The sequence below is a fragment of the Gorilla gorilla genome, chromosome 4 (assembly GCF_029281585.2).
Source record: "Gorilla gorilla gorilla isolate KB3781 chromosome 4, NHGRI_mGorGor1-v2.1_pri, whole genome shotgun sequence".
In the NCBI taxonomy this organism is placed as follows: domain Eukaryota; kingdom Metazoa; phylum Chordata; class Mammalia; order Primates; family Hominidae; genus Gorilla; species Gorilla gorilla.
Window position 1 is genome coordinate 25008497 of NC_073228.2, and position 26890 is coordinate 25035386.

Below are 26890 nucleotides of genomic sequence, written 5' to 3' on the forward strand. Positions count from 1 at the left end.
CTCTGTGGTCCCAACCTTCTCCGGTAAAACCACTCTCTCATTTTCTCTCTGAAAGGGGCTTCCTGCAGCCCCACATCTCAGTACCTGATGCTTCTCCTGTTTGGCTTCTCAGCTCTTCCATCACCCGAGTGATCAACTCCCTCTATTAAATTTCCTCTGTCTGAAAGACACAGAGTGGTTTCTGTTTTCCTGGATGGACCCTGACTGAGAGAGTAATGATAATGACCATTTATTAAGCACTCAGAATGTACCAGTGACTCTCACTAGGTGAGTTCTGTGAATTCTCACATGGGTAGAGGATAAGGGTGATATGTTGACTCTATTGTGTAGATAAGGAAATGAGGGTCTGGGAATCTAAATAATTTGTCCAAGAAGAAACCTCCACTTGAACCCAATTGCAATAGAAAGAATACAAACTTTGGAACAAATCCCATCTTAACCACTTAGCAGCTGTGTGACCTCAGGCAAGTTACCTAATCTTTCTGAGCCTGTTTCCTTGTTTCAGAAAATTTTCATCACCCCAAATGGAAACTCTGTACTCATTAAGCAGTCAATCCCATTCCCCTCTCCCCTCAGCCCCTGGCAACCACAAGTCTGCTGTCTTTTTTCTGTAAATACACTGGATATTTCGTATAAATGGAATCACTCAAGATGTGGCTGTTAAGAATTGACTGTGTCCCCTCCCCACACCAAATCCATTCATGTAAGTCCTAACCCCCAGTATCTCAGAATGTGGCCTCATTTGGAAATAAAGTCATTACAGATGTAGTATAGTTAAGGATGATGTCATTAGGGTAGACCCTAATCCAGTATGACTGGTGTTCTTATAAAAAGAGAAATTTGGACAGAGACACATGCACCCAGGGAAAACGCCATGTGAAGAGAAGGCAGAGATGAAGGTGATGCTTCTACAAAGCCAAGGGACACCAAAGATTGCCAGCAACCACTGGAAGCTAAATTCTCTCTTACGGCCTTCAGAAGGAACTGATTCTCTCTTATGGCTTTCAGAAGGAACCAACCCTGCTGACATCTTGATTTTGAACTTCCAGCCTCCAGAACTGTGAGACAATATGCTTCTGTTGTTTAAGCCTAGCAGCCCTGGCAAACTCATACAGTGGGTTTTGTGTCTGGAGTCTTTCACCTAGCACATTTTTGAAGTTCATTCATGTTGTAGCATATCTCGTCACTGTGTTTTGGGTCCTCCAGGGCTTAGTCCTGGGGTGTTGACAGCTAGCAGTTTCTAGACAGTAAGCAGGTGGCAACGTTCTCTCCCAGCCAGCACTGCAGGATGGAGGGATGGCTGGGGTGGGAATGGCCGCTGGCCTGCATAGTCCTTCCAGGAACAGAGCTGAGGAGGCCTCAGTGACAAGCTCTGTTTCTCCCCTTACGTTCACATCTGTAGGATCCTGGGGTGCAGAGCAACCCTGTATTCTGCTAAGAAACAGATTCCAGCTCCTCTCACAACTCCAAGGAAGTTCGAGGCTCCCACCCTGCATCTAGAAGGTAAGGGTCTCCTTAGGGTTTCAGAAGATACAAGAGATAGTATCCTCTGATACTATCGGCACAAGAGATACTACAGTGTGGAGGTTAGGGACGTGGCGACTGGAGCCAGACTGCCCGGGTTCAAATCCCAGCCCCAATTCTGCCACTTAAATACCCTGCCACTTGAGGGCGTTACTGTAACCCGGTGTGCCTCTGTTTCCTCCTCTGTAAATTGGAGATAGTTAAAGAGTGAAGACATTAGTTAAGACGCAAGCCTTGTACGATCTGCTCCAACCAATCTGCGCCCTCCCCCTGGAGCTGGACTTATCCGCCTCACTCATATGTCTTCTGCTCCTCCTGTGTGTCCTGTCTTGCTCAGTGACATCACCCTTCCCCATAATGGGTTCTCATTCTTGCATCCAGTCTGTTTCCAAGGCACCATCTCCTTCAAATCCACCATCTCCTCCATTCCACTGTCCTAATTCAGGACTCATCCCCCCGGGCTGGAATTTTCCAGTGTTTCCCTAACAAGTGCCCCTGCCCTAGCCTTGCTCCCTCCGCTCCGTCCTGCATAGGAGAAGCCACATGAGCTCTCCAGACACACATCAGCTCTGAATGTCCCCTTGGTGAGACCCTCAACCCGCACGGCTGGGCCAGGAGGGCCAGAGGCAGGCTCCTAAGCAGGTATGATGGAGCAAAGGGCCCTTTTGCTTCTGTCCTCCTACCTCCCTGTCCCCAGCTTCTGGCCTCCTCTCGTAAGAGGCTTTCTGTTTCGATAGTACCAGATTTCTTAGGCATCCAGGAACAACCCCTCTGTCCCATGCATCCCAGGAGCTGGCTCAGGGCCAGGGGCCCCTGGTAGGCACTGGGTAACTATGGAATGCCCCGGAGCAGGCATGATGTTTCTGGAACTTTGCCTGTGCTCTGTCTGGAACCCTCTTCTTCTTCTTCTTCTTTTTTTTTCCTTTTTTAAACAAACTTGTGTTCATCTTCCTAAACTGGCTCACATGACTTACCATCTAGAAACTTCCCTGACCACATCCCTCGCCTCCAAGGACCTTCCTCTTCCCACTCTGTGCTACTGCCACTCCTTGGACGTGCACTTAACGCATTTCCACACAGAATCGTAACAGATGGCCGTCCCTCTGTCTCCCTTCTCCTACTGGATGCTGATTTCTTTGAGGAACAGGACAGGATTCTACTTTTCATCTGGGTGCTCCATAAAATGTCTGCTGGATGAATAAAGAATGAATCGGAGACTGCATGTGTGCATTCAGGAAGGAAGACGTGTGCCTCTGTATATTCCCCTGCCTGGGGAACTCTTACGCATTCTGCAAGACAAGAGTAATGTTGCCTCCTCTGGGAAGCCCCCCGGGACTTTCCCAGGCTGATAGAGGCCAAGCCTCCCTGGAATTGAGTGCACTAAGACAAATGACACTCTAACATCACAAGCCTCACCCTGACACTCCTTTCTTTTCTTGCTTTTTGTTTGTCTCCCTTGGACAATAGACTCATTACTGAATTGCTGTCTGTTTTATTCTCTGCTATGAAGAAAACTTTCCCTATCATTTCGAATGCTGCTTGAGCAGTAGCAGACACTCAGTATTAATATTTGCTGAATGAACGAATGAATGAATCTGGGAGTGCCCAGGACTCAGCCTGGGGTTTAGTTTTCAAATCCTCAATGAGCATTTTCTGGATTTGAATAGAGACTAAGAAAATGCAGGTAGGGAGTTGGAAACAGATAAGGCAGGATGAGGGCGGGTGGTGGGAGCCCCCCAGAGCAGGGTACCAGGCAGTATCTCCCGATCACAGCTGCCCAGGCTGGGAGAGAGGACAGTCTCAGAGAAGCAAGGCCATTCTTTGCCCTTGGGTCAGACCCTCCTCACCCCAAACATGTCAGTCCCCTGCCACCCTTTGGTCTGGTCTCGTTGAGCTGGTGTGCTCGGCTCAGTGGGGCATTTCCCCAAGGATGAGGTCGAGGTGAGCAGAATGACACTGGGCTTGTTGTCAGCACAGACTCCCAGCCTGGTAACCCTGGGGACCCTGAGGCAGGCTCAGGCTCGAGGCTAAACTCAGGCTCAGGTTCAAGTCAAACTCTGCCCCTGCTGCTTCGCCTTCTGGGTGAAGAACCCAGGGTGACAGAACCCACCTTCCTGTGGGGTTATGAGGATCCCATGAGAGACAGCACAAGCAGATGGCGAGGCAGGATCAAGTGGGAGGTCATGTCATTCTGAACAGCTCCGAGTCTCAGAATCTGCAGATACAGGAGTATCTTTCTCCTCCAGAAGGTCAAACCCTGTTCCCAAGAGGCTGGGTGCAAAAATAAGTGCTGAATGAATGAACGAGTCCCCAGAACATAGCACAGGGCTAGGCACACCCATTCTCGACTAGTATTTGCTGGATCACCTAGGACTGAAGAAAACACAGGCCAGCAGTTGGGGATGAATGGGGGGGGCGGTGCAGGCTGGTGGCAGGCCATCTGTGAGTCTTTGTCATCCCAGACATATATTTGTTTTTTGTTTTTGTTTTGAGACAGGGTCTTGCTTATTGCCCAGAGCTGGAGTGCAGTGGTGGCTCACTGCAGCCTCAAACTCCAGGGCTCAGGCAATCCTCCCATCTCAGCCTCCTGTGTAGCTAGGGCTAAAGGTGTGCACCACCATGTCCAGCTAATTAATTTTTTGTTGTTGTTAGAAACGGGGTCTCATTATGTTGCCCAGCCTGGTCTTGAACTCCTGGCCTCTAGTGATCCTCCTGCCTTCGCTTCCCAAAGTGCTAGGATTACAGGTTCAAGCCATTGCAACTGGCTACTATTTTTAATTTTTACTGAAGATAATCTACAGAGAGTAATCCTAAGAGTGCAGTTCGATGAACATGTGTCTACACCCGTATAACCAGCACCCTGATCAAGACATAGAACATTGTTCACACACCTTGCACCCTCCCAGACAACAGCCCACAAAGGGAGCCACTGTGCTTAGCTCTGCTGCCTTGCATTCGTTTTGCCTGCTTTTGAACAGGGTATGAATGGAAACACACAGTATGATCAGCCTGTTTTTCTATCTGCTTTGTGCGAGCTGGGAGTCACCACGTGAATGCCAACAACCAGAACCTGGGTGTGAAAGTGTGCCAGTGGGTGGCAGCCCCTGCAAAACATGGGTTCCGGGGCTTTGAAGTGCATGGTTAATGTCTTCTTAAAGGATCTGTCTCGAGCAGGATGATTTTCACCTTCTTTGTGGAGAGTGCCCCATCTGAAGAGCCGCCCTCAGTCTGACAGCAGAATCGTTTCTCTTTAGGCTGCATGAGTCAGACCTGGGGCCTGGCATCGTGCGTTGTTCTGGTCACGACGCTGTGCCCACCTCCTCTAAGAAGTCTGCTGTGCCAGCCCAGCCCACAGCCAGTATCTGGCAACCACGGGGACACACCTGAGGGGCGGGTCCTGCTCTCTTCCCATCTAAACTCCTCCTCCAGCCTGGGTAGCCTACACTGTGGCCCCAGATTCCTGGGGTCACCACGGGTTATTTTGGATATTCGCAGGACACTGAGCCACCCCACAACCTCGCCTTTTCCCCAACGTGCAGCAGGCATGTGACTGTTTTTAGCATGGGGCTGAGAAAGATCTTGCCAGGGGCTTTGGGGCTGGAGACCTGGGTGCAGGTGCTGGGGGGGTGTCACAGGCTGGTGAGTCTCCCACAAGGGGAGTGCCATCCATGCTGCATTGTGAGGAGGAAGTGAACTCTGCAAACTGCCTGCAGAGATTTTCATGTCATAGCTACCACTGTTATCAACTGGGAAGAGGGATAGCCGATTGAAGAGAATGGAATCTGAAGCCAGACAGCCTGGGGTTCAATTCTGACTTCACCACTTGTTAGCTCCGGGGCCTTGGGCAAGCTGCTTAACTTCCCCGTGCTTCAGTTTCTGCATCTACACCATGGAAGTAGTGCTAGCACCTGCCTCACAGGCTGGCGGAGGATTAAGCAAGTTAATCTATATCAAGTGCACAGGGCAATCCCTGGCACCTAATAGGAACCACAGTAGAGTTTGCTCTCATAGCCAAGCATGGTGGCTTACGCCTGTAAATCCAGCTACTTGGGAGGCTGAAGCAGGAGGATCGCTTGAGCCCAGGAGTTTGAAGCCAGCCTGGGCAACAGAGCAAGACCTCATCTCTATAAAAAAATTAAAATTAGATGGTCATGGTGGTGCATGTCTGCAGTCCCAGATACTCAAGAGGCTGAGGTGGGAGGATTGCTTGAGCCCTGGAATTCAAAGCCACAGTGAGCTATTGAGAGGTGAAGCCAGCTGGACTTCCTGGGTTGAGTGGGGACTTGGAGAACTTTTCTGTCTTACAAGAGGATTGTAAAATGCACCAATCAGCACTCTGTAGCTACGATTGTAAAACACACCAATCAACACCCTGTAGCTAGCTAGAGGTTTGTAAAATGCACCAATCGGCGCTCTGTGGCTAGCTACAGGTTTGTCAAATGCGCCAATTGGTACTCTGTAAAAACGCATCAATCAGCACTCTGTGGCTAGCCAGAAGTTTGTAACATGGACCAGTCAGCACTCTGTAAAACAGATCAATCAGCACTCTGTAAAACGAACCAATCAACACTGTAAAATGGACCAATCAGCATGCTGTAAAATGGACCAATCAGCAGGACATGGGCGGGGACAAATAAAGGAATAAAAGCTGGCCACCCTAGCCAGCAGCCGCAATCCGCTTGGGTCTCCTTCCACCTGTGGAAGCTTGTTCTTTCACTCTTCACAATAAATCTTGCTGCTGCTCACTCTTTGGGTCCGTGCCACCTTTAAGAACTGTAACACTCACCGCAAAGGTCCATGGCTTCATTCTTGAAGTCAGCGAGACCACGAACCCATCAGAATGAATCGACTCTGGACACACTATGATCCCACCACTGCACTGTAGCCTGTGCGACAGAGTGAGACCCTATCTCTAAAAAAATTTTTTTATAAGAGTTAGCTCTCTTTCTGCAATAATATACCTGAAATCTGATTAAATCATAGTTAAGTAATTAACTAGTGTGAAATTATAGCTGTTACAAAGATAAGTTGAGATAACATATGGAAAGTTCTTGAGATAATACATAATGTGCTTGGTGCATAGCAAGGGCTCAGCAGGCATTTGCTCTTATTTTTTAAACTATTCATAATTCTGGACTCTAAACAGGAGCCAGCAGGAGAGTGTTGAATGGATAAGCAGCTAGGGCGGAGGGGACCTTGCTGGGCTAGCCTGAGCACCTTCCTACTCACGGGCGGCTCAAGAGGCCACTGGTGACAAACAGAGTGGGTCTCCTGTGGTTCTCTCAGCCCCAGCACCCCCAACCCTGACCCAGTGCTTTGCGCAAAGGCTTGTATGTTTCAAGCCACAATCTAGAGAAAGCAACTAGGTTTCAAAACAAAAAACCAGGTAAATTTCCTTCCCTTTCCTCCAGAGATGGGTAGACCAAAGGACCCAAAAAAACTGCTTGCAAGACTATGAAGGGCTATTAAGGGTCGAAGATGATTGCTTTGTTTTCAGCTATAGGAAAGACTGAGCAAGAAGAAAGGAACAGACATTACTACTGAAGGTAGCAAATTTGATTAGAACTGAGGGATAATTTTGTAGTCCTAGTACTGGGAATCTCAGCTGGAGGATGCTGGACTTGATCAGCATCTCCTTCCATATTCCCTCGCGCTTCTGCCTTAACTGAAACTCTTGCTAAGAACGGAAGGTAACATTCTGAGCACCTGGCAACAAAGACGCAAGGGGAAGCTTGTGTCTCTGCATTGATGGACATTTGAAGGGTCAACTGACTCATTGCCACAAAGAGTGAGGGATTGTTTCAGGGTCGCACGAGTCACATTGGAAACTGCCTTTCCTCCAGTATTCACCATGCAACGATTTTTTTCTTTTTATTTATTTTTTCTTTTTTTTGTTCTTTTAGAGGAACCTCTGGAAGAAATGCAAAGATGTTTCTAACAAGGCCGGGTGCGGTGGCTCACGCCTGTAATCCCAGGACTTTGGGAGGCTGAGGCAGGCGGATTGCCTGAGGTCAGGAGTTTGAGACCAGCCTGGCCAACATGGTGAAACCCCGTCTCTACTGAAAATACAAACATTAGCCAGGTGTGGTGGTGCGTGCCTGTAATCCCAGCTACTCAGGAGGCTGAGGCAGGAGAATTGCTTGAACCCAGTAAAGGTTGCAGGGAGATGAGATTGTGCCACTGCACTCCAACCTGGGCAATAGAGTGAAACTCAGTCTCAAAAAAAAAGAATTTACACAAAGGGAATTGTCAATGGAAAATTTTTGAGATAAAAGAATCTTTTATTTTAAAGAGTTTGAAGATTTTTGGTGCAATGAAGTCTGCTTAAGCTTGCCACAGGACAATTTCCTAGGGAAATAATTTAAAAAAGCAAGCGTCTTCTGCTCAAACTTCATCGGAGTCACATATTAAGAAATCTTGGGCCATCTGACTCGGGCAGAAAAATTCTCCCTGAGGGGCCTCTCACGACACAGCTTTCCGATTAAGTACTTAGGTTTACATATGTGATAAAGGTTTGTAAAAGCATAGATCTGGGTTTTATTTCCTTCTCACTTACTTTCACGGTCAGTTTTAGCACTTTTATTGTAGGAGATGGATTTCCAGGGATGGAAGCCCAATGTGGAAATTGTGCTAACAGGAAATAAAGATTCAACTGTGGTCGGCTCGCAAAGGCTTTGATCCAGGAATCAATTTGGTTATAAGTCAGAAGTGGCCTGTAATAAAATGCTGGCAAGAAGTCGCTGAGCATAGTGCCTGGGAGCGTGTTCCTGGATGCATTTAAGAATAAAAAGAACAGGCTGGGTGCAGTGGCTCATGCCTGTAATCCCAGCACTTTGGGAGGCCGAGGTGGGCAGATCACGAGGTCAGGAGTTCAAGACCAGCCTGGCTAACATGGTGAAACCCCATCTCTACTAAAAATACAAAAATTAGCTGGGCATGGTGGCATGTGCCTGTAATCCCAGCTACTTGGGAGGCTGAGGCAGGAGAATTACTTGAACCGGGACCCAGGAGGTAGAGGTTGCAGTGAGCCGAGATTGCGTCACTGCACTCCAGCCTGGGTTACAGAATGAGACTCCATCTCAAAAAAAAAAAAAAAAAAAAAAAAAGCATGAAAAGAACAAACACCGGCCGTGTCAAATCGGCATACACACCCATTCATCTGTCTGGAGACTGGGCTTGGGATGCTTTTCATCTAAATATCGGGTTTATATTTTTTCCTCTCTGCATCACAGAGGTTCGAAAAAAGATAGAAGGAGATCAGATAAGTCACTCCTCATTCCCATGACCATCAGTTTAACATTTTGGTGAATTTCCTTCCAATATTTGTTCCCAGCTTAATAAAGCAGCCACTGGTACAGTCACATCTATTTCGTACCAGATGATCTTCAAAGGTTCCACATCTCTGGGTTTTTGGCTCACTCAATTTGCCATTTAATAGAATTCTCTTCATGTTTAATAACCCTCCTAATAATCACAGAGTTAAAATAATACATTTTTATCTAGGCAATGCTTCAAGAACTCTCAAAAGACTGACTTGAACAGGAAGCAGGAGAGGGCTTGCGTGGTTTACAAAGATGGCAGACTCAAAGGGAAAAGGGGAAGAATTAATTAGAAATACAAGGAAGAAAGAAAGGAGAGAAAGAGGGACGAGAGGAAGAGAAGAAGGCACTGGGGAATGGGGAAAATGGGTTTGGGTTGCAGAGGATGCTCATACAAAAAGGAACCTCAGGTTGGCCGTGTGGGTGTGGTGACTGGGACTGTGAGAATGGCAGCAGCTCAAAGAAGAAGACTGGAGACACATCAGAAACCACCAGGGTGAGGGAAGGGGGTTGGCTGGAAGGAGGGTGCGGGGCAGGCCTGCAGCCAGCAGGGAACTCCCCCAGAGACTGAACCTCAAGGCCACAGGCCACAGGCGGCCACCAAGGTAGAAGACGGGAGATCCTCCAAACGGTTAAGCAAGTGAGGACACTCTGCCCACCAGGCATCTGGCCTCGACTCACACTCAGGAATCCGCAGGCAGAAAGACAACCAAAGCCATTTTTCATGCAAGAGGAGTTGGATATCAGGAAAAATCAGAGCCCCTTTGTATGACATGCCAAACTGCTGAAGCGAGAAAATGTCTCGGGCGAAGGCTCAGATGCGAGGCAGGGACAGCGTGCTCGCCCTGGGGAACCTGGGCCGTCAATGTGCACTTGTTATCAGGCTTTTCAGAGCTGAGGGCCGGAAGCAAGTATGGGGCATCCCTCCCCCATCGCATGTTAATGATGAGCTGGTGACATGGCCTTGGCCGGACTGTCCGGCCCCTGGAAGGGAGCCTGGGTGTCCTGAAATGTCCTCAGGGAGTCTTTGGGGATCTGTGTCCTTTTCTTGCCTGTGCTTTGGTGTGTGGGGGAGGGGTGAAGTGGGCAGGAGGAACCCTGGGAATTAAGAACCGAAGTCCCCCTTCCTCTGAGACCCATCTTCACTCTGGGTCCCCTACCCTGTCCCCATGTACCATGTATTTTTTGGGTTAGCAGATGAGAATAACTACATGCATTGAACACATGTTATGCCAGCTCCAAAGCAAGCACTTAGATACTTTATCGCGACTCCTGCCAGCAAACGTGCATAGCAGGTATTGCTAACAACCCCATATTGCAGAGAAAGCAACTGAGGTTCGAAGGAGGTGCAATGACTGGCTTAAGGCCCCACAGCTAGTAGGAGGCAGATCCTGGATTCAAACCCTGACTCACTCTGGGATCTGGGCCCTTTATCACCATATCCTACCTCCTCTCCAAGACGCCAAGCAAAAGAGTTGCTGTTTATTTCAGGTCTACGGTGAGACAGATGTGCGGGGAGCCCTGTGCGTATTTCCCATCTGATTCTCCTGACAACCCTATGGGATAGGCCTCCTTAGGGCGTCCGGGAGGAGCCCCTAACGTCTAGGACGTGTTCTATTGCCCTCTCCACATCGTGCCCTGTATGGTGTCTGTCCTACTGCTGGTGCCCCAGGGTCCCCAGAACCAGAGAGTAAATACCTTGGGGGCTTTCTGTGCCCACAATGCCGGGCCTGAAGCCAGGCACTCAGCAGGTGCCCCACAAACACCTAAGGACGACACAGTTTTAAGTAATTCTGCTCTCCAAGGCAGCCCCTGGCCCTGCAGGTGCGTGTGGTAGCTCTCAGAAAAAAACAAGAGAGAGGTGAGGTCTGGTTCTGCACCCAGCTCTGCTCCCTGCCCCGTGGTGCCTGGGCCACCCTCAGGGCTTCCCATGTCCAATCTCATTTAATCGTTCTGATCATCTGATGAGATGGGGGAGGGGAGGGTCTATCATTATATCCCCATTTTACAGATGAGAAAATAACTGAGGCCCAGAGAAGCTAAGGAGTCTGTCCAAGGTCACAGAGCTAACACAGGGCAGAGTAGGATTCAAATGCAGGTCTCATCGATCCCCCACCCACAACCCTCGTCCTATTGACCATCACACAGACTTAGTTCAGATGTCATCTTTGACTCCCTTCTGCGCACGAAGCTCCTGGAGAGTCAGAGAGTGGGGCGGGCTGGATCTGTGGGGTGGGCTGGATCCATGGGGCTTCGGGTATCAGGGAATGAGCCTGACTTTATCACAGAGGGATGTGGTCTCACCAGAAGGTACTGAGCTGGGGAATGATGTGATCTGGTTGATATTTTTACAAGCTCTTTCTGGCCGTGTGTGGAGAGCAGGGAGAGTGACCAGTCAGGACTCTACAGCGGGCATCCAGGCGAGAGATGACAGAGCTGGGAGTGCTCTGAGATGGAGAGAGGTGGAGGGAAGGAAGGCAGTGGGCGTGTGCCAGAGATGGAGCCCATAGGCCTGGGGAGGGTGAAAGGAACCCCGAGGGATGCTGCAGGAGAGGGACTTCTGCCTCTGCTAGGCACAGAGCAGGCTCTTGGCAGCATTTGCTGGATGGATGAACTGGTGACTGAGTGGGCTGGAGACGGAGGGGGCGGTGCTGTCCAAGCGAGACCACACTGGCGGGAAGCACAGCGGACGTGTGAGGTTACCACCAGCAGGCTCCTCCTTGCCAAGGTGTCAGAGGGAAAAGAGGCCACAGCCAACAGTGTTTCCAAGAAAAGGAGCCTGAAGTCACTGTGTCCTGTGTGGTGCCTCTGTGGAAGCACGGCCGCTGTGCTTCTCACAGCACTTTCACAAACATCCTTGGCTTGGATGTTCACAGAACCCTGGGGGTGGGGCGGGGCAGGGAGGACTCAGGGATAGAAAGAAGATGAAGGCAGGGAGGAGGGACGATGGGGAGGAGAAAGGAGGAATGGAAGATGCAGGGAGGGAGGGATAAGGAAGAAAGAATAAAGAGAGGAAGGAGGGAGGGAGGATGGAGGGAGGGAAAGAGGGAGGATGGAGAGGATAGAGGAAAGCTGGAAGGAGGGAGGGAAGTTGGAGGGAGGAGGGTGGAAGTTAGAGAGAGGGATGGAGGTGGGAAGGATGGAGAGATGGAAAGAAGTTGGAGGGAGGGGAGGATGGAGGGAGGAGGGAAGGGAGGACGACAGGAGGAAAGAGGAAAGACAGAGGGAGGAGGGAGGGGAGGACAGGTTTTATTTGCCAATTTGACAGCCGAGCAAACCGAGGCTCTAGGAGGTTGAGTGACAAGCCAAAGACTGTCCAGATGGCGAGTGGTGGAGTCAGGACCAGGCCACAAGTCCCCTGACTCCAATCCTGATGGTTTTCACTCCGGTCCCTTGTCCTCCTCTACCCTGGCCCTGGCCCTGAGACACTGGGAGGTCACCGCTGCAGCCTCATGCCTGACGCGGCAGGGCTCTCGGCAGGTGTTGGTAAGTGACAGGGAGATGCGCGGGTCAGCCACAACCCCCACGAGCGCTGTCTCTGTTCCTGAGTATCAATCTGGGCACTCAGTTCCCACCCCTGAGGCTACTGGAAGTTCCCCAGTTCCTCTCTGCCTCCTTGGGGCCAGGCTAGGGCACTTGGCAAAGTCACTGTGCCAGAAAATGTGATGTTGGGAGCACACACCTGGGTGGCTGCCATCCCCAGCCCAGGCACAGCCTGGGTGCTAGGCCCTCTTTCAGCTCCCAGCTGAGAGCCTCAGTCTCTGATTTAGCAGTTCACAGGAGCCATTCAGAACGCCCTGCCTCTGAGAGGTGAGGAAATAACACCGTGGCCTCCACTGGGGGGGCTCAGCTTCTTCCATTCCTGGACCCTGCAGGCTGGTGAGCTGACCTGGGGCAGCTTACAAAATTTGGGCAATTTATGTCTTCTGGGAAAAATTCCAAGGTTGAGGAAACATGGAAATAGAGAGAAAGCGATGATATGTTTTGAATATCTATAAGGTGCCAGGCACGAGAAGGGGTATTTTCCATGTTTTTTCTCATATAACTTCACAACAACCCCAGGGTTGATTCTATGATGCTCCTAACTTAACAATGAAGGAAAAATTGCTCTCTGAACAACAAAGTTCAGAGAGGTTAGGCAATTTGTCTGAAGACACACAGCTGACAAGTGGGAGTCTGGACTCAAACCCGGGGCCATGTGGCTTCAATGCTGGCCATCTGATGCTGCTGCTTCCATGTGGACTCATGGTAGGGAGGAAAGGGGGAGCTGGAATGAAGATCCAGCCCCTTCCTGTGTCCCTGGGCCCAGGAGGTGACAGATGCTAGTGGCAGGTGAGCCAGGGAGACTGATGATTTTTACTCATTTGGTTTTTCCCAGGCTCTGTCTGGAGCTGGGCTTGAGTCAAGAAACTGCCCTCTACCCTTCCACATTCTCTTTCAGAAATGGGGTGATAGCGGTGGAAGGAGGAGAGGCAGTTAAACAGCATTTCCCGACACTTCCACCTCTGTGGGCTTGCCATGGTAGCAGGCAGGCCATGTTGGATGTGGTGACGTGGAGAGCTTGCTCTGGGTCTACAGTCCTCAGAGGCAAGGCACGGCGTCAGGGTGGGAGGGAGGGAGGGGTGCAAGAGCAGCTCCAGTTAAAGTCCAAAGCCCTTGCAAGCCCATGCACCACAAAGCCATCTGATGCGGCAGCTTCCACGTGGACTAATGGGGGAGGAAAGGGTTTGACTCAAGCCCAACTCCAGACAGACCCTGGGAAAAGCCTGCAGAGAGCCTGGGGCCTGTGGGGGCGGAAGTGGCTGCTTTGTAAAGTCTGTGGTGCTTCACCAGAAGGGTCCCCTGTGCACATTCGGGGTTGGCAGCTCAGTCTGTCATTGTCTCCACCTCATAGGCTCACACCCAGGAGCCTCGAAGAATGCAGACACCAGGGACCGCGCTGATTCCACCCAGAGGTATCCTAACGAGCACTCCGCGCAGGGGGCATCCATAGGTATGTGCTGGGCACCTTTCCATTCGCTGCCTCATTATCCCACTTTCCAGACATCAACAAGAACTCAGAGAGGTCACCTAACCTGCCCAAAGCTACACAGCTGCCTGGAAACTGGGGTTTTGAACTCTACAGGTCCAACCCCAAAGCCTGGCCTCTTTCCCCTACCCCATGCTGCCTTTTCAACAGAGTCCATTTTAACAGAATGTCCCTCGAATAAGGGGCATCATTTTTTCTAGGCCTCTGTTTCAGGAAGAGCTGGGCTTCTATTATGAAATATTCCCCTTTTATTGTATGCCCCCTGTGAACACACCTCTGGCCACACTCCTTTCTTTGTCCTGGCCTCCAGGAAGCTCAGCGACAAAGCTGTGGCCTGCCTCGGCCCCCAGCTGGCTTCTGCAGTCGGTACTGTGGACATTAGCTGGACGCAGCCATCATCTCTCATTTTCCTACTTGATTTTTCTATCCGCCCCAGTCCCTCATCTCTTTATTTATCTTGTCCCTTTCTTTTATGGTTGAAGGAGGAAGAAGTAAACAAACAGCAAAATCACGGGATGTCATTTTCACAGCTTTGAAAAGTTTTTCACTGGAAGGAGTTGATAATGCTAGAAAAAAAGTCCTTTGTCTGGTACCACGTCCTGCCTCGCAGTTCAGAAAAGAGAGTCTCGAGCAGCACTTCCCGGAGTCTCATGGGGATACAGAACAAGAATTGGGGGACGGGACGTTGGGGGCAGATCCAGGCAGGCCCTCCCTGGCCTCTCCCTGGAGCTTAGAACCAGTTTGTTCCCTTTTTGAAGCTGCTTCCCAGGAGACTAAGCCCATGCACCCGCTGGAGAGAGCATCCTTGTTGAGGGGAGGCTGTCATGGAGGGCAGTGCCGCTTCTCTGAGACTGTATGCAGGTTAACCGCGATGGAGGTCCGAGGCACAGAGACCACAGGAGGGAGTTTCCATCGCTGTTCTGCACCTATTGCGGCCCAATGCTATGGTGGCTGTGTGTTGCCCAACCTTTGCCCAGGTACGCACCAAAGGGGAGGTTATGCTGGGACAGAGCCCCAGCCAGGCAGCCCCACAGCCACTTTCTGCTCCTGAGCCGTGCCACCTTGTGTAAGTCACTCTGCCTCACCTGTCTTGAGCTTCCCTGGCTTGCACAGCATAAGAACTGGGCAGCATTAGTGGTTCTCAGCTCCATGGTGGACGCCTTCTGGGCATTGTGGGTAGGGAAAGCATTACTATTAATAAAGGACTGGGGCTGGCCCCTAAAGCATATGCCAGGTCATCCCATTGATAGGATCGCTTCCCCCACTTGTGTTACATGTGCTTTCGCTTTTTTTTTTTTTTTTTTTTTAATGGAGTCTTGCTCTGTCGCCCAGGCTGGGGTGTAGTGGCGAGCTCTCGGCTCAGTGCAACCTCTGCCTCCCAGGTTTAAGCAATTCTCCTGTCTCAGGAGTAGCTGGGACTACAGGTGCCCGCCACCATTCTGGCTAACTTTTGTATTTTTAGTAGAGTTGGGGGTTTCACCATATTGGTCAGGGTGGTCTCGAACTCCTGACCTCAGGTGATCCACCCGCCTTGGCCTCCCAAAGTGCTAAGATTATAGGCGTGAGCCACTGCACCTGGCCTCTGTTTTTTTTTTGTTTTTTTTTTTTGTTTTTTTTTTTTTTTTTTTTGAGACAGAGTCTCACTCTGTCACCCAGGCTGGAGTGCAGTGGTGGGATCTCAGCTCACTGCAACCTCTGCCTCCCACATTCAAGCAATTCTCCTGCCTCAGCCTCCCGAGTAGCTGGAATGACAAGCATGCACCACTACACCCGGCTAATTTTTGTATTTTTAGCGGAGACGGGGTTTCACCATGTTGGCCAGGCTGGTCTTGAACTCCTGACCTCAGGTGATCCACCTGCCTCGGCCTCCCAAAGTGCTGGGATTACAGGCGTGAGTCACCGCGCCAGACCCCATGTGCTTTCTCGAAGGGAAGTGAAGTGACTGGAATTCCAGCTACCAGGAATCATGCCTTCCCCCTCTGCCCTTTGTCCCTGCAACCCTAAACGATGCTTCCCCTAGATTCAAGAGGTTCTCCATGGGGGCAGTTTTGTCCTCCAGGGACATATGCAAAGTCTGAGCCCATTTTTGGTTGTCACAGCCGGAGAAGGAGGAGCGCTACTGGTTCCAGTGCGGGGAGGCCAGGTATGCTGCTAAACACCTACAGCACACAGGACAGCTCCTGTAACAGAGGATCCGGCCCCAGTGTCAGCAGTGCTACAGGTGAGAAACCCTGCCCTGCTCCGAGGGGCAGCCGATGCTGAACCCATAACCCCTGGTGCTCCTGAGTTATGCTCTATGGAACTGTCCAGCACTACTTTAGGCTGTGGGGTGTCAGGCAGTAGTGTCAGAATCTGGCACCCCCATGGGCATACCTTTGGCTTTCTTTCCCACAACTGTTCCTTCTTCTGTCTTTCCCTACTTGGCCATGGTGCTGTCGCCTGGCCGGCTGCTGTGGCCCCAAATCTGGGAGCTCACCCTTCATTCCTCATCCCCTTCTCCGGGCCATCCCTCCACTTCTCCCATCTCTGCTGCTGCCATGTAGCCCCAGGTCTCCAGTCTGCCACAATGTCCAGATGGGTCTCCTGGTAGCCTCCCCTGCCTCCTGATATCTCCATCTCCAAATGCAGTCAGAAGGTCTGCTAAAAACGTAAACCAGATCACCGTACTTCCTTGCCCGAAGTTCTGCAATAGCACCGATCTCATGTGAAATAAAGCAGGCTTCTGACCCTGACCTCAGAGCCTCCCCAGCCCACCCCCTGACCTCTTCCCTGCTCCCTCTCCTCCGTCCTCACTAGGTTCCCTCCTGCTCGGGGCCTCGGCTTGCCCTTTCCTCCTCCTAGAAGGTTCTCCCTCCAGGTCCTTTTTCTCGTTCAGGTTTTGGCTTAAACGTGACCTTCCCTGACAATTTCCTGTCCCCTTGACCAGCCAACAGCAGCCCCCTCCAGCCGCTCCCCACACGCCCCCTGCTTTGTTTTCACCGTAACATAAATCTGCACCTAGAAGTGCCAACTGCCTCATACATAGGAGTATCAATTCCAGGACAGCAGGGACCTGTCTGTCCTTTCTGCAGCTGTGACCCTGAGCCCTGCATGTCTGATACAGACCAGGTGTTCAGTGAGCCTGTGCTGGAAGAATGAATGAGGGAACAGCAGCACACCCGGCAGGCGGGTGACTTATAGCCCGTGTGTGTGTCTCAGCAGCAAAAGGGTCAAAAGTCACTGAACTAAGTAACCTCCACAAGGCTCTTCCGGCTGGAAACCCCTCCTCCGGCAAGGACCCTCCATGAGGCCACACCAACCCACCGTCAGCGTGGAAGCTATGGGCAGAGGCTTTCCAGGGTTTGTGTGACAGAGAGTGAGAGGTGGGAGGAGTGTTCCAGAACAGCCAGGCCCCATTTTCAGATGAGGAGACAGAGGCCCACCAGGCCGCCTCCCCTGCACATTGCTGTTCCAGTTTAGCTGTGGCTTCCTCGCCTCTGACACTCAGGGTCTGGTGACCCGAGGCCCCTTCCTACTCGGCACTTCTGTCACTATGTCCTGGAAATCCTCAGAGTCTGGGCTGTTGGTGGAGACTGACACAGGGGATTTGTTTTAAAGATCTGCTGATTTTCCTACTGAGACTTTTTGAAGGGCCTCTTCCTGAATGATTGGAGAGTAAGCACCAGCTGTGAAGCAGACACAGGGTGAGAACATGTCTGTGATGGACACATGTCTGTGTGCCCCCAAAATACATATGATGAAGACATAATCCTCCGTGTAAACAATGCTATTTGGAGACAGGGCCTCTGGGAAGTGATTAGGTTTAGATGAGGTTGTGAGGGTCATGATCAGACCAATGCCCTTGTAAGAAAGGACCAAAAAGCTGGCGCCCTCTCTCTCCACCATGTGAGCATTTTAATAGAATGATCTGGCCCCAATGTCAGCAGTGCAAAGGCTGAGAAACCCTGCCCTGGTGTGAGGGGCCGCTGATGCTAAACCCATAACCCTTGGTGCTCCTGAGTTATGCCCTGTGGAACTTGCATGAAGAAGCCGGCCATCTGCAAGCCAGGAAGAGGGACCTCACCAGGAACTGAGTCCAGCGACACCTTAATCTTGGACTTCCCAGCCTCCAGAACTAGGAGAAGTTCACATCTGTGATCTAAACCACCCGGTCTATCATATTTTATGACGTCAGCCCAAGCTGACTCCAACAACCCCCTTACCTGCCCCTTCCAAATCTGCATGGTTCCAATAAAGGATTTCCCCTGACTAGTGGACAGAAGAGCTCCTATGTTCCACCTTGGCCGTGATCCGGGGAGTAAGATGCAATACTCAGGAGCTGTGCACGTCTTAAGCCTCATTTTCTACAACTATAAAAGGCAAATAATTAATATCTACCTTGAGGTGTTGTTGGCAATTAGATGCACGAATGTGAGTCCTGCATGAAGGTCTTCCATAGTGATGGCTGTGATGATTAGCACCCAAGGGCAAAGGGGGTCCAGGGTGAGGATTCTAGCCGGTGGTACTTAGCGCGTCAGGGAAGGGGTGCCTGTTCTGACGCTGTCACCCACCTGGGCCTGACTGGACAGGCTGCCTCTGGGTTATTTCAAGAGAAAATGAAAGCAAACACAGATAAGAAAAGTTTCAAGCCCAGCACCAGGCCTGGAGTGGGTGGAGAAAGGCTATTATTTGATGAAACCTCTCTGAATGGTCCTATGTAGGGAGTGTGGTTTAAGACAGAGCCATGCAGCTGACCCACCAGGAAGGAGTTTCAGGAAACTCTTTGGAAAAAGGGAGCCTCCCACCTGTGGGCACCTGGGCGGGGCTCGGGGCAGCTGGGGCCCCTTGGGAGACATCCATGGCTGTCTTCTCAATCCCCTCCCCAGGGTGCAGGGCCAATGCTTCCTTTTCCTCAGTGTGCCATGGTGGGAAGAAAGGTTGGGTACACTGGTGTGCAAGATGCTGCCCAGGTGAGACAGGTGAACATGACTGGGACAAAGAACTCCTTCACTCTCAGGTTCCAGAACCTTCTCCATAACTTCCCCCACTAGTGCCCAGCATAGAGCTGGCACAAAACAGGCACGGGGGCCACCCCTGGCATCAAGGCTGCTATATTAAGGCCCTGGCAGAGCTGTGGGCATGCTGGAGGCAGCTTTCTCCATCAGGTTGGGGGAGGGGCACGGCTGAGGCGCCAGGACCCTTCTCTTTGGGTGGAGAGCTTTCCTGATGGCAGCACGGGGACTGGGTGGCTCTAGTGAGTTCTCTAGAGTTGGTGTGGGTGGCAGGGCTTTGGCATGTGGCACAAGCTGCTGCCCTCTGGGCCCAGAGTCTCCTCTTCCTTTCCACGTCTACACGGGCTCTTCTGCCCCTGGCAAGAGTACATGTTCCGTGATGTTTGCTTACATTCTGTACCCACTGAATTCCAGAATGCATGAGATTGAACAAATGTTGGTTGGTGATGCCTTTGATAAACCTTGAAGAAAGGTTTACTACCCCTTTCCTATGTCCTCAGGCTTGGCTGGGTGTCACCAAAGATACAAAGAATGAGGTGAGTGTCTCAGAAGGCAGGGAGATGACTGACTGTGGCAACCAGTCTAGCACACAGTGGAAGGAGAGAAAAAAGAGAAAGAGATAGAGATAGTGACACAGAGAGACTGAGAAACAGATTGGGAGAGAGACATAGACAAAGACTGAAAGAGAAAGAGGAAAAGGGAGGAAAGAAAAGGAGAGAAGAGAGGAATGGAGAAGAGAGGAAGGGAAGGGAGGAGGAGGGAAGGGGAGGGGAGGAGAGGAAGGAGAGAAGGAGGGAAGGTGAGGGAAGGAGAGGAGGGAGAGGAGGAGGGGAGGGGAGAGGAGGGAGAGGAGGAGGGGAGGGAAGGTGAGGGAAGGGGAGGGAAAGAAGAAGAGACGGGAGGAGGGGAGAAGAGAAGAGAGGAGAGGAGGAGAAAAAGGGAGAAGGGAAAAGAAGGGAAGGGAAGAGAAAAGAAGGGAAAAGGTATGTTACGCAATTTATGTATCCGTTGTGCATCCTCACTTCTAATGCCTTCATGCTGCCGCCAGCCCAACCTCAGAGCTGGGCTCCACTGGGTAGTCAAGTACTTGGTTCTATTTTTAATGGCAACCCAGAAGCTGTTTGGGAAAAGGCAGGATGATCTGGTGAGAAGAGCTTTGTAGTGAGACAAAGGCTCCAATCTGGCCCCGCTGCCTCCTACCTGGGCGCCTCTGGACAAGTCCCTGAACCTCTCTGCACCTCCCTCGCTCATCTGCAGATGGGGGTGAAGACAGCGTCCTCCCAGGGCTGTCATGGGCAGGCCACGCGGTAATGTGCACAAGGCTCTGCACACTTGAGTATTTTGGACACTTTCCAGCAGAGGGGCAGGCAGAAGGGAGAGACTTTGATTTGAGGGGTAGAAAGAGGCTAAGACAAGGTCAGCCCTGGTGAAGCTGGGAGCAGCAGTCTTTTGCACGTAGCCCTGCCAGAATGCATGGATACCTTAAGTACACAGAGGGCTGGGCTTCCTGGCCCGGCAACATCATTTATAAGACACGAACATGCAACTGAAACTGTTGTTTGCCAGTTGCCAGCAAACCCTTCAGAGTTCTGCCTTTATCCTCAGAGTCTTACTAGCTGCCTGCTGCAGTATTTCTTTAGTTTCAGCCCAGAGGTTTGATTTTTTCATTTTCTTCTGTTCATTTTGCTTTGGAGGTAATGCTTTGGAATACTTTTCTAGAGAACAGGTGGAAACAATGCATTTTATACATGAAAGCCAACACGGAGGTAACCCTCCCTCCATGTCCCCAGAAAGTGGCCTAGGGTTAAGGTGCTGTCCAGGCCTCAGCTCTGGCTACTTGCTGGCAGGTGGAGGCATCATAGGAGGTGAGGTGTCAGGTGGTTGAGAGCTTTGGTCTAGGGATGTGCTTTTTATGAGAAAAGCTGTCAGTTCCCACCCAGGTTGAGGGACTGTCACAATGATTCTAGCCAAGGAATCTTGAACCCACTCTCCCAGCCCTGGGTCCCACAAGGATGTTCTGGCCCTCAGAACCACTGAGCATTGGGGAATAACACAGGCAGCCCAGTTCTTTCGGTGAGGTCCCCCAGATGGCTCCCTCTGCTAGTGGAGCCAGCTGCCCAGATCAGCCTGGGGCTCTCTTGATGAACACCGAAGTGCAAATGGCTCGAGGCAGCTGGCAAGATGCTAAGTGCAGCATTAATCCTAATTAGCATGAGGAATTAATAAAGGAAGCCAGGTTTGCTGGCGGGGAGGAGTTAGTTTCAGAATTTCCACTGGGAAACTGGAAGGCCCTGGGTCCACACATGCCTTCGGGTCGTGCCAGTGGCATGACTTATGACTTACTGTGCCAGGCAGATGGCACCTGATGGAACTTGCTTGTGAGGTGGAATATGGGGCATTGCAGCCCCTGCTCTGTATCCAGCTCAGGTGCTGTGGCAGGTAGTGACGTGGGTACATTCTCCAGAGGAGAGGAGTAGGTGTTCGTGATCTGAGCAATTGCACACTAAAAATGATGTTTTTCAAAAGAAAAGAGGAGGGTGTGATCATGAGCCCACTGGCTCTTTTGTGTGGCTGTGTTTCTCGAACTACTGATTGCACATTTCTGTTACCTGCAGACTCCACTCAGCCCTGCCATTAGGCTCCAAATTGCAAAGGGCAAAGCAGCCTCTTTTGGGAGTGGGGGTGGGAGACAGAGGTGGGCAGGATCCCCGATGAGATGAGAACAAGCATGGTCTGGAGGGGAAAAGGGGGCCAAGTTGACTTCACTAAGCAGATCCAGCTTCACAAAGCCTTTTTTCAGATGACTTCAAATGCGGCCAGAAAAGGGCTATGGTTTTAAGAGCTCCTTGCCAACCTCCACCAAGAAACAACCGCGGCTGAACTCTGTGCAGGGGTTGTAACTGCAGTAAGGAAGGCTAGGTGTGTGGGAGAACTTCTCGAACAACCGAGGGGCGGCGTTAACACGCGGGGAAAGGTTACCGAAAAAGAAAGAGAGAATTCTGTCCAAGGGTTTTTGAAAAATCAAAGGAAAGCCCCCACCAACTCCCTCCACCCGGTCCCCGATCTGAGCGCCACGCTTAAGCAGCAAACCTGTGCCCAACCTTGCCGGGACCAGGTGGCCCCTCCCCAGCCACCTGTTAGTTCAAGTTCCGCAGCCGGGCAGAAGGGCGCCCGGAAGGCGCCGAAGCCGAGCGCATTTTGGCGTTGGAGGCATCCAGGCCCCTCCCCAGTAGGGAGCTGTCCCCACGGTCCCGGGGCTGAAATCCTAGTCCCCTAGCATTCCAGCCTCATGACACCTACTACTCAGCCTCCAGTCGCATTTGGGGGTCGCAGCGCCCAGCTCCGACGAGATGACCACGCCCCTCCCAGTCTGTTCCCGGTCCGCAGATCGGTCCTGCACACCCTAGTTTCCTACTGAGGTCTCCGCAGCCTCCCTGCTGAGGGGCTGCGACCGAGGTCGCTGTCTCCGTTGGGGGAGACTCGGTGTCGCTCCCCTTAACACCCCACCGCACAGCGAGGAGCGGGCCGGTGACTCCGTGGGAGACGAGGCGGGCGTCGGGCTGGGCCTACCCAGCTACCCTAGATCCGCTAGGAACTCAGCCCCTACCCCGGCTCCGACCGCGCCCCCGCCCCTACTTCTGCCCCCACCCCTCAGCCCGAGCCTGTAGAGAGCGCCCAGCGGCACCGACGCGCCCCGCCCCCGGCCGGCCCCGCCCCAGGATGGCCAGTTCCCATAGCAATAGCACAGACACCGGTTGCCAAGCAACCCCTACCCCCCTCCAGTCCGCTCCCCCCAACCCCAGCCTCCTCCCGCCCCCTCGCCAGCCTCCACCTCCCCCGGGGGTGCCGGCGCGGCCCCTGGGGATCGCTCGGGTCCCGGGCTACGCGCGCGTGCTTGAGTTTCGGTGTGTTTCATTGTGTCTGTGGGCGAGGGGGTGTGCGCGTGGAGAGTTTGTGGGATCGGTGTGGTGGGGAGGTCCCCAGCCGAGAGGGACCAGAGCTGATGTACAGCTGGCCGCGAGGGGACCCGCCCGCCAGCTCCGGCTCCTTTGTGTCTCGCGCGGAGCCAGCGCCGCGCCCACCCTCTCCCCGGCCCGCGCGCCGGGCAATGTGTGCGCGTGTGTGTGTGTGTGCGCGCGTGCGCGTGTGTGTGTGTGTGTGTGTGTGTGGCGGCGAGGGGTCGGGGCTGGCCGTACCTTCGATGCAGCACACCCGCCACAGACCAGAGTGGGTGAGGTCGCCGCGGGCGCGGCGGGGCGGGGGCCCGTCGTCCATGGTCAGGTTGGTGCCGTTGCAGATGTGCGCGCTGGAGTAGAGCCAGTAGTCGGTGCCGATGGCGATGGCCATGAGCGAGAAGGCGGCGAAGGCTCCGGCCGTGGTCAGCAGCATCTGCAGCCCGCGGTCGCATCGCACCATGGTGGGCGCCTCATAGTCCGCCGCCCGCCGGCCCGGCCCGCCGCGCCCGCCCGCCCTCCTCCCTCCGCGCGCCGCTCCGGGGGCGCCGGGGTTGGGGGGCCGAGGGCCGGGGGGCGGCGCCGCGCTGCGCGCTCCGACCCCGCGCCCCGGGCGTGCCTGCGCTCCGGCAGCGCTGGGGCTCAAACTCCGAGGCGCGGCGACGAGTGCGGGCTGCGCGGCCGCCGGGCGGGCTGGCGGCGGCGGCCGGGGGCTCCTCCCTCTCCGCTCGCCCTCCCCCCTCGGCCCGCGCCTCCGCCCTGCGCCCTCCGCGCCTCCCCCGCCGCCGCCGCCGCCGCCGCGCTCCGGGCCCGCGCCCCGTTCCTCTCGGCGCCGCCCCTCGAGCCTCGGCCCCCGCCCGGCTGTGCGCTCCTCTGCGCTCCCCTCTCTCCCCAGCCGGGATTTTCTCCCCCTCGCCTCCCCTCCCCTCCCTTCCCCTCCCCTCCCCGCGCCCGCGCTCTCTCTCTCTCTCTCTCTCTCCCAGAGTTCATTCACATTATTGGAGTGAAGGAAGCCGAGGGAAGTGTTCCCCAGGAGGACCGAAGGGAAAGCGCGTCTCCAGCCACCTCTCTTACCCGCCCAGGACATCCAGCCTCCCCTCCGACGGCCCTGCGGATTAATTTGTGGAGGAGGGCGTGGGTGGGTGTGTCCTTCCTTTCCCCTCTGTGCCTGTTCACCTGGTGATGAAGGTGAGTGTGGGAGTGCGTGTTCAGGTCAGAATTCCTGAAACCCCAGATGTGGGACACAGCTGCCAGACCCTGCAAGCCACGCCAGGCCCGGGCCAGGCCCCACCCAAACCCAGGTGGTTCCTGCTCCTCCAGATCCCCTTGCAGGGCCTGGAAGGACCCTGACTTGGGGTTGAGGGAGAAGGGCGATGACAGCGAGAAGTCCTTTGGGGAGAACACAGGGTCTCTGCTTTCTAGAGTGGTGGCAAGGCTGAGATTGAAGATGGGGCGCTCCTCTGTGCTCACATTTCTGAGGGTCTATTACTGCTAGAGTCCAGGGACGCTCCAGTTGTGTTAGATTCCAACACTCCACCCGCCAGCCTTTTCCCTGTCTCTCCCAACCTTTCGCAATGCCTTTATTTCGTTTTGCCTTTTGCTCTGCTCGAGCTTAACCGGCTTTCCCTCCCCTGGCCTTTATTGTCAGCCTCTGCCCCCAACCCCTGCTGGCTTCACTTAATTGCCTTTGCTGCTGGCTATGATCCCAACCTGGACACACTCCCTTCTCCAGGGAGCCGGTCCGGGCTCCTCCTTCCAGACCCAGCTCCAAACCCCTCCCTCCAGGAGGTTCTCAGAGCCCAGCATCAGGAGGTGCAGCGCCCTTTGACATGTCCAGGTGGTCCTGTTGTTGGCATCCCTGGCTGCACTGGACCCCAGGATATGGAAAAAGGTATAGGGAGTGCTGCTATTCTTGCAAGATGAAGCTTAACTTTCTTTGTGGCACCTTCCCTGGTCCCCACTCCCCGTGTTGAAATCACTGTTCTCTGTCCCCCAAGATTGTGAGCCTTTCCTGTGACTGGCATACATGGTAAGGGCTTAGCAAATGTTTGCTGAGTGAGAGTTGTTTCTTGCCACTTGGAAAATTATAGTCTGATTGGGAGGAATAGATCATATACATAAAGGGAAAAAACAAACATCACAAGGTGACAGAGCCTGAGGACCAGGCTGGCTGTGACAGTGATTGTTTGTTGGCCCCTTCTGCCCTTGGGGTGTCTATTCTGCTTTCCAAGTCACAAAGGATGAGGGTCATCACCTCTAGTTTACTTTAACCCACCTGCCACCGGATCTGGAGTTCTGCACCCAGCAGGTGCCCAATGTATGTCTAAGTGGACTAGAAGGTGTGAGATGGTTTGCTCTGACCCAGAACAGGGTTACCCACCTCCAACCCTAACAGCTACTAGGATTAAGTCTAGGTTCTGTTCTCAGAAACTCCAGGAAAATGAATCCCAAGTTCTCTCCTCCTCCTCCTCCTCCCCTCCTCCTCCTCCTCTTCCTCTTCATCTTCCTCCGTCTCTTCTTCTTCCTCTTCTAACAAATCATTGTTTCAAATTAAATCATAAATGGAAGCGCAATGTAAACAAACCAGGTCTCCTACCAATTAGCCTTGTAGATAAGGGCTGGCATGGCTCTGGTTGAATGAGGGGCCCAGGGCACTGGTACTCACCCACCCACACACGCACTGCAGCCCCCAAAGCACCTCTCTAGACCCTGGGTTCCACAAAGCATGGTGTGAAAACCGATATCCTGAGCCAGCCACTGGGTTACTCAGGAACATCCCCCTCCACCCTGTCCCACTTGCAGCCTTCCTCAGGGACTTTGGGAGAAACAAATGAATGTAAGTTGCATGAACCTGATCTTCAGGGGTGGAGAGCAGCAGCTTCCCCCAATCACCTATTAGATGGCAGAGATGACGCTTAGGTGGTGGGGCCCTCCTCCAAGCAAGCAGTCCTCATGTTCATCCCATGGGAGACAAAACCAAAATCTTCCTTCATCAGAACTTTGGTAGACCAGCTCTCACTCCTCCACTTGCAGAAAAGTGTGTGGGAGAGTTGAGAACGCACTGGACCACAAGCCAAGTCAGTCATCTTCGCGTGCTGGCTCCAGGACTAACTAGCAAGGTGATCTGGATGAGCCGAAACCACCTGGGAAAAGGATACCTCTCTAGTGCAACTTTCCGAGTTTTTCAAGGGTTGGTTGGGCACGGTGGCTCACGCCTGTAATCCCAGCACTTTGGGAGGCCAAGGCAGGGGGATCACTTGAGGTCAGGAGTTCCAGACCAGCCTGGCCAACATGGTGAAACCCTGTCTCTACTAAAAAAAAAATTAGCTGGGCGTGGTGGTGCTCACTTGTAATCCCAGCTACTCGGGAGGCTGAGGCAGGAGATTCGCTTGAACTCGGGAGGTGGAGGTTTCAGTGAGCCAACGTCATGCCACTGCACTCCAGTCTGGGTGATAGAGTAAGACTCTGTCTCAAAAAAAAAAAAAAGTTGTTTCAAGGGTCAGAAAAAAGCAAGTTTGGGCCGGGCGTGGTGGTTCATGGCTGTAATCCCAGCACTTTGGGAGGCTGAGGCAGGCGGATCACGAGGTCAGGAGATCGGGACCATTGTGGCCAACATGGTGAAATCCTGTCTCTACTAAAAATACAAAAATTAGCTGGGCGTGGTGGCACACGCCTGTATTCCCAGCCACTCCGCAGGCTGAGGCAGGAGAATCGCTTGAACCCAGGAGGTGGAGGTTGCAGTGTGCTGAGATCACGCCACTGCACTCCAGCCTGGCGACAGAGTGAGACTCTGTCTCAAAAAAAAAAAAAAAGCCACTTTTCGTGTGGTGTACGCTTAGCCGCCGTTTGTGGACTGGGCAGTAAATTCTGGCTTTTCTGCCTATTTTTAGAGACAGTGAGCCCAACACTGTCTAGGAGGCATATATTACATCCACTTTAAAAAATTTGTTGTGTTTTTTTTTTGAGATGGAGTCTCACTCTGTCACCCAGGCTGGAGTGCAGTGGCACGATTTTGGCTCACTGCAACCTGTACCTCCTGGGTTCAAGCAATCCTCCTGCCTCAGCCTCTTGAGT

The 26890-nt window shown here is 52.8% G+C and overlaps 1 protein-coding gene across 1 annotated transcript in view; it reads right to left on the bottom strand.

Annotated features, from left to right (window-relative positions):
• The window catches only part of CACNG4 (calcium voltage-gated channel auxiliary subunit gamma 4), a 70053-nt gene extending 46366 nt beyond the window's left edge, over positions 1-23687 (bottom strand). Inside the window, exon 1 of the mRNA XM_031011745.3 lies at positions 23060-23687. Within this exon, the coding sequence (XP_030867605.2) occupies positions 23060-23279 (220 nt within the window). The 5' untranslated portion in view covers positions 23280-23687. The remainder of the gene's footprint in view (positions 1-23059) is intronic.
• Positions 23688-26890: the final 3203 nt, after the last annotated feature.